Source organism: Bubalus kerabau, chromosome 6, assembly GCF_029407905.1.
Source record: "Bubalus kerabau isolate K-KA32 ecotype Philippines breed swamp buffalo chromosome 6, PCC_UOA_SB_1v2, whole genome shotgun sequence".
Classification (NCBI taxonomy): domain Eukaryota; kingdom Metazoa; phylum Chordata; class Mammalia; order Artiodactyla; family Bovidae; genus Bubalus; species Bubalus kerabau.
This window is the reverse complement of record NC_073629.1, coordinates 78,011,910-78,019,802: the sequence shown is the minus strand read 5'-3', so window position 1 is coordinate 78,019,802 and position 7,893 is coordinate 78,011,910. Positions and strand designations below refer to the sequence as shown.

Here is a 7,893-nt window from a genome sequence, read left to right as displayed (position 1 = left end):
CATGTACCATTTCATCTGCCATATTTACTTAGTCTTCTCACTTCAACTTCATCCTCTCTCCCATATGCATGTTGTGTTCTTAGTCACTCAGTCATATCTGACTCTTGCGACCCCATGGACTGTAGCCTGCCAGGCTCCTCTGTCTATGGGGTTACCCAGGCAAAAATACTAGACTGAGCTGCTGTTTCCTCCTCCAGGGCATCTTCCTGACCCAGGGATTGAACCTGCGTCTCCTGTGTCTCCTGCATTGCAGGTGGATTCTACCTGCTGAGTCATCAGGGAAGCCATACCCAAATCCCATCTACCACCTCCCAATACAATCATCTTCCATTGCAAGTCACAGCAACTTCTGGTAGTTTGGTTTGAACCATGAAAAATGCTGGTCACTTGCTGCCTATTTTTCATGACTGCAGTATCTAAATGCTTCAGTCCTTTCCTAGAAAGGGTTGAGTGGCTATCTCTGCCCTGACTCTTTGAGAGTGTATGAGTGCTGGTTTTCTGAAGCAGGGAACATCTCTGTGGCTTGCCCAGCCCAAAACCTTGTTGGCCGCCTTCTCCCTTCTGGCAGCTTTCTGGATGGTGTCATCCAATCCCTTCATCTCTGAGGGAATCCCAGCCCTGGATGAAGGGACTGGGCAGGAGGCAGGATACCTTCAGCAAACACTTGGTGAGTATGAGTCATCAAGTCTGATGACCTTTCTATTTGTTATCTGTTTCCATGGTCATTGCCAGGCCTCAGGATGGGAAACAGCCTTCCACACAGTGAATCATTACACTACTCCTCCTTAACAACTTCCACCCTCTTCCTGTTGGTGGGTGGGTAAGGAGGTATGGGAGATGCTCTGCACACTACCTTTGAGCTCACTTTTCTCCTCCTCCTGCAATTCCCTCCCAAGACTACAGGGTTTCTTTATCTTTCAAGACCTAGCTCAAACACCACCTCTCTTGGAAGCCTTGTCAAGACTGCCGTGGTAGAGGCAGCCCTCCTTCCTCTGGGCTCTCACAGCACTGTGTTCCCCTGAGTTCAGGCACATTGCACATGGTATTATTAGTTTATATACGAGTCATTCCCATCTTTTGTTCTAGACTGTGAGCTTCTCACAGGCTAGTGTAAGCCTTATTCATTTGAGTATAATCAGAGCTTTAGTTCCATACCTGGCTCTTAACAGGTACTCAGAAAATGTTAACTGAATGAGTGCAGGAAAAAGGGAGGAGAACTGGTCTTCTGTTAGTTTATTGAGCAAAATATGGGTAGGAAGATTCAATGAGCCAGACCCAGTAAAGAGAGCAATGGTGCTTTAATGAAACTGTTTTTTAAATCTGCAAACACATTAGCTGTGAAGTAAATGCTTTTATTCTTTCCAGAGAACAGATTTCCAAACAACAATCACAATATTTAGGTTAGTAAGATGCTGGACAGATAAGTAGTCAAAGAATGTCCTAAAACAACAATCCCATCAACTAATATATCAAATGCAAATTTACTGAGACATCAAGAGACTATGTTTATAGTTACATGGCTACAAACAAGACTTTATTACAGTAATCAAGTTCATAAAACTAGAAAAAAAAAGCCATATAACAAAAAGGCCTTTCATAAGCTATTAAATGAGCACACACAATAGACAAACCGATTTTATATTTGAAGCAGCGTATAGCACCAACATGTTGGCAGGACCAGTAGAGGGGTAGGCCACTGGACGGAACAGGAGGGTATCAGCCATCAGCTACTTCAAGCCCCTTATTTTACAGATGGTGAAATGGAGGCTCAGAGAGATGGAGTGCCTTGTCCAAAGTCACACAACACAGGAACACAAGATTGGCTAGACAGCGATCCAGGACACCCAGCTCTAGGTAAGTGCTCTATTTTAACATACAGATAACTCTACTTAATTCAATACATTTTTTTTTTTTTCTATTAACAGATCTACCATAAAAAGTCTACAGTCATAACACACTCTGGTATTACATTTATTGAGAAAGGACTGACATGTACTGTGATTCACTTTTTAGGCCTATATAGCTCCTAAAATTCAGTGTAATCACTCAGATGACACTATCTTAGTTGCAAATTGAGACAAAGGCATCTGGAGGGAAAGTTTGGCACATCTTCCACTACCTAAACTAACTTATGCCTCAAAATTACTAAATCATTGGTATAATTTTTTTTTTTTTTTTGGATAGTTGAAAGATTAGTAAAGTACAAAAATAGTCCCAATAGACAGAAAGCAAATTAGGTCTTTGCTTTAAGGGGTAAGTATGGCACTTTTTATTTTAATAATAAGGAAATGTAAAAACCTGATTCTTTTTAGAAAAAAACCTACAGCTTGTGAACAAAGTGTTTCTCTCTGTAAAAAAAAAAAAAAGTGTGTGTCTGTAAAATACTTTGGAGTCATGAAATTCTTGCCATGGTCCTGAGGCGTCAATTGGACAGATTAATGATGAACTAAAGAAGAATCAAGAATGGAAAAAGAGATCACTGTTAATAGAAGCAGAATTAAAGACAAAGTATACTGAACATATTTAAATAGCCTCATAGATATGAAGCCAGGAAGTTGCATGTACATAAGTGATTGTGTCATTATAGTGGTAGTTTGAAAAAAATCACACACATTGGGCATTTGTCCATCATTATAAACCAGCTGCTGTCTAATAGTTAAACTGTGGCTTTACTAGTAGAATAAAGCCTGATAAATAAAAGTGACTTCTGCATATCATATATATGTATACATATATTATATTTTTCTCACATAGACGTCTCATAATAAGTAAATCAACACTTAGCTACAGTTTTTTCCCCCTTGGGTCCAGCATCAAAGGACTTGATATCACTTTTCTTAAACATGCCCTATACCTGGTTAGGAAGTTATATGATGTTCATACTTGTAGCCTTTATGATATCTGGCTAGCAAAAATAAAAAAAAAATCTCCTGGGACCTCAAGTCCATTCCTTACCACTACAAGCATATTAACAAATATATAGCAAACCATACTTGTTTTCTAATAGGGAAAAGAACATGTTTTAGTACTAAAGAATAAACTATGCTTGCTACCAAAAATGTGTATATAACAGTATAATAAAAGTAATTTCATGAAAATATTTTGTAACAAGCTACATTATAAATATTCAAAGAAACATGGTAAAAATCAGAGTGAAAATAAGATTAGTGTTCTGAAACTTATCAGTAGAAAAATACACTTATAAAAAAAAAAAGAATGTCTCATTAAGTGATGCAGTACATGTAAAGTTGTCTTCTTAATGTATATTTCAAATTTCACCTTTTGAAAGGAAAAACCTTTCTCCATCAACGGTGCCTATAATATACTTGGAAACTGGGCCCTTTGCAGAACCAAGTGTGGATGACAAGATAAGGGCAGTGGCATGATTTCCACATGATCCTGGAAGAGTGAGGGCAGTTCACAACGCTGGATAGGTGACTTTCAGAAATACGGAATAGATTTGAGCAGTCTGAAAACAGTATTGTATTTGTTCACCCACAATTAACATAATACTCAAAGCTTAGGTGTTAGATTTAAAAACAGGCTTGCACTGCAGGGCAAGATTGTACAGAACTAGGGAAAACCATTGTAAATAATTCTTTCTTGGGGTTGAATCCTTTCTGAGAATACTTTTAACTTTTTATTAATTTTTAATGAATGGAAGCTGAATTAAAATATCAAAGGTCTGGTGCATGGTTTGGGCCCATAAATAAGTGTTTAGGAATACCCTCTCCTCCTCTTAGTTAACAGTATGCCCTCTGCCACAGGAGACAACCTTCTTTGGGGATCCCCACTAGCCATTCTGGTTGTGTGTGGCAGTAATATCCAGGCCCAGAGGAAAATCAAGGAACTGTGAGCCCAAGTAGTGAAACAAGCCCCTCTGATGGTGTGAGGACCAGGTAGGGATGATGCAGATGCTGCAGATACTTGAAAAGAGCTTATGTGTCCGATACCTTTACATTCTTTGTATATTTCTTTCCCACCATGATCTACCCATTTGGGGATGGGGAGGTGGACATTAATTCTGAAGACATGATCTGGCTGCAGAGGAAAGATAAGAGGGAAGGCAGAGAAAGTAAGCTAAATCACAAACTTAGGCCACAAAGAGCAGCTGGTTTTCACACATTCCTGCTCTTCTCTTGGCCGGGCTCATGGCTGCTCTGTCTAGTTCCCATCGTTACAGTAGGAATTTCAGGTGTCTACCCCTGATTCAGAGACCATGAGCCCTGGGGCACAGCTGCCTAGGTGCCCCCAAGGGCTGCCTCCCGTTTCCTACATAGATTCAGGATCGCTGAAACCTGAAATCCCTTGGTGAAAGAATGCTCATATTATAAAAGGGCTTTTAGTTCAGTTTAAAAATTTTGATTGGCAGGTCAGCACGGTTTCAAGAGGAGAGAGATGACTTCATTACTCAACTACGATGAATATAGGCTGTAGGGTGTTCTTTTTGTACAATAACGACAAGAAAAGAATTTAATTCTACCTACACACAGCTTGAGATAAAGGTATAACTTCTTGAGTTGAACTGATAGTATGGAGGGATAGACATTTTAATTGGGAAATAAGCTTTGAGATGTGTATATACAAACACACACATATATATACACAAAACATTTCTCATCCACATATACTGTACAAATTGGCACAACTCTATTAAGAATAGACTACGACAAAAATTTTAGGACCAGTTATCCTTGGCATTTTAATCTAGATGACTGCTTAGGTAATTTAGGTTTTAACTGGATCACTGATATATTTGCTTTCTTTTTAAAGGCCAGACCAACTTTTCCTTCAGCAGTAACTAATAGGACACCATAGTTAACAAATGGGAAACAAGATTATTATTCTGTATTAATTCAGTAAAAGGTATTTTAGAGAAAGAAAAACTTGGAAGGTAAAGACTTCAGAGTCCATAATTCCAAGTTAAGAGCATTTTAGTTATTAGCAGTGGTTACCAAATAAGCTGAAGGTAAATCTTTTCAAGGAGCTGCTCATCATTTGCTTTGTTGAGAAGAGGGGAGGATCCACTTCACTACTTCTCTATAAGATGGTGCAGGTCTTCTTATCCTTGAAGGGGTTTTCTGAAGTTGGTATCCCCATCAGCAGAGGGTCATTCCTGGCATGTTCCTCACAGTAGGACATGAGGTCTGCTGATGCCTTTGAAACCTGGTGTGTAGACAAACCCAAGGAAACAAAATATTTATAGGATGCAACTAGAGATGATCATACTAAGTGAAATAAGTCAGAAACAGACAAATATGCTATCACTTATATGTGGAATCTAAAATACGGCACAAATGAGTCTATCTACAAAACAGATTTATCGATGGACAACAGACTTGTAGAGGAATGAACTAAGAGTTTGGGGTTGGTAGATACAAACTATTGCATTTAGAATGGAGAAACAATGAGGTCCGAATGTATATATATAAAATAATATATAAGTTTATAACTAAGTCACTTTGCTGTACAGCAGAGGTTGGTACAACACTGTAAATCAACTGTTTAGATAAAAAAATTATTTTAAAAAGAATATTTACAAACTAGCAAGGTATCTGCATGCTAACCCACTGGGTGGAAGACTGTTGGAGAACAGGATAACCAGAGTCTTGAAGTATCACTCCCACGTAACCTGTTACATAGAGAGGGCAAAGGTACTTCCAAATGCAGAAATCTGGCAGATAAGCCCTTCCTCAACCAAGTGATCAAACTGACATCAGCTGTCTCTTAGGCTGAGTGCAGAAGACATGCCACCAGCCAGCTAGTATTCCGGCCAAAACCTTTAGCCTGAATTTGATCATCAGCAAACAATCTCATTTGCAGTGAGGCCCATTCTGCAAAGTGAGGGGCCTGGAATCTTCAAAACCAGACTGTGTGTTAGATATCAGCAGCTGATCCTGAGTGTGTGATTATGTAGAGGAACATGTACTTAGGAGACAAACAGTGAAGTATTAGGGGTGAAGAGTCATGATGTCTGCAAATAACTTTCAAGAAATTTCAGGAAAAAATTACATCAGTCTTGTATGTGTGCAGAGACAGAAAACAAATATGGTAAAATGCTAATTGGTGAATCTTGGTAAAGGGTATATGGGTGTCTATTGTTACAACTCTTCTATAGGTTTAAAATTTCTCAAAATAAAAACTTGGGAGGAGGGGAAAAAGAAGAACGTCTGAGTCAAAGGAAGGCTCTATCTTAGCTTTTACCCAATTAAAAAAAAAATAAATTAGAATGCAGAGGAGAACAGAGTTAAAGCACTGAAATAAGGGCTCAGAGCCAAATCTCAGGAAGAACAGAGCCATATTTTGGTAGAGTGTCAAGATTTACCATTAAAGATTGGGCTTGGGGAAATAAAAAGAGGGACAAAACCAGCATGGAAAGATGTAGCACCTTACTTTGGCATGAGTTAAAAATGGAAATACCATGCCTTCTTCAAGGGGTCTGGGTCAGAGACCCGTTAGAATCATCAGATCAGTGTCCTCAGGCCAGGGGCACAGGCCAGCTGAGCCCTGGCAAATACAAGACAGGCAGCCTCCTGTTTTGAAGACAGGTGACTATCTCCAGGCCCGGAGGAATTTATCAGGTGACTGCTTCAGTATCTAGGAAACAGCATTACTCACAACATTCCAAGGCACTCACTGCTTAGCCCTCTCTGGAGATTTTTGGGGAAATGACTTCTAAGTCAGGTGACCCATCAGATGCCTTCTGGTTTCCTCAGGTCTCAACTAAGGCTGGCACTATTTGCCCTGGATGTAGACTGTGGTCATCAAAGCTCACACACACTGAAAAAGTGCCTTCTCCTCAAAAGGACACCTGACCGTTGACTTGTTATGCCAGGCTCCCTCGGCTGCAGTGATAACTCCAGAACACTTCATACATTCCAGAGGGCTGACGAGGGTGTTTATATAAAGTCCACCTGGAACCCCTGTCCCCAGGGAGAAAACAGTGCCAGAAGGCTCTGCTGTGTGTGCCCAGGGAAAGCAAGTCCTCAGGAAATCTTGTCATGGGTTTTAGGTTTTCTGTCCTAACAGACAGGCTCACTTCAGACACTTTGGCTTGCCCATGCTATGTAGAAAAGAAAGTTAAGATTCGGAAACTCTCAGCTTGCTCAGAGGAAATCATGGCACCTGGCTGAATTATATGGCATTATCTTCTCAGAAATATGGCCTGGCCTCAGGAGAGCAGAGAGAGATGGTGAGGAACACGTCTGGCCCACTCGAGGCTCTTACCTTTATTCTCTCGATGGAGGCTTCCATTCTCAACTGCTGCACAGTCCTCCGTGCCTGGGCAATGTTGTTGGTACTGGCTGTCTTGCTCGACATCTTCAGTTAATGGTTTTCACCTGAAATTTAAGAGAACTTTTTTTAAAAGGTGAACTTTTAAAAAAAATTGTTTAGACATTCGTAATGCTTTGTGTTACTCGGGAAAAGGATGCATTTCCGATCACCACAGCTTCTTGGAGGCAGTCACCACGAAGTTGGAAATGGGAGTGGTGGCCTCGGTGTTTAAGCTGGTAATACTTCTGAGCACTTTCACGAATCTTTCCTCTGCAGAAACCCAGTATGTGTGTGCTTAGTCGCTTAGTCGTGTCTGACTCTTGGCGACTCCATGGACTGTAGCTCGCCAGGCTCCTCTGTCCATGGAATTTTCAAGGCAAGAATTACTGGAGTGGGTTACCATTTCCTTCTCCAGGGGATCTTCCTGACCCAGGAATCTAACCTGCGTCTCCTGTGTCTCCTGCATTGGCAGGTGGTTCTTTACTGCTGTGCCCAAAATCCAGTACTAGCAGTTTAATCCTTGTGCCCTATATACAGCATAAAATAGCCTTTCTTAGGATTTTCTAAGGGGAAACACACAAAAACATCCACAGTGATTTCAAGGCCTCCAGCACACAT

The 7,893-nt window shown here is 40.4% G+C and overlaps 1 protein-coding gene across 6 annotated transcripts in view; it reads right to left on the bottom strand.

The window, feature by feature from the left end:
- Positions 1–1,281: 1,281 nt before the first annotated feature.
- The window catches only part of GNG12 (G protein subunit gamma 12), a 140,240-nt gene continuing 133,628 nt past the window's right edge, over positions 1,282–7,893 (bottom strand). For all 6 annotated transcript variants that reach the window (XM_055585511.1, XM_055585515.1, XM_055585514.1 and 3 more), the window contains 2 exons: positions 7,228–7,340; positions 1,282–5,166 (listed from right to left, as the gene is read on the bottom strand). In XM_055585511.1, the coding sequence (XP_055441486.1) occupies positions 5,041–5,166; positions 7,228–7,320 (219 nt within the window). In that variant the 5' untranslated portion in view covers positions 7,321–7,340 and the 3' untranslated portion in view covers positions 1,282–5,040. The remainder of the gene's footprint in view (positions 5,167–7,227; positions 7,341–7,893) is intronic.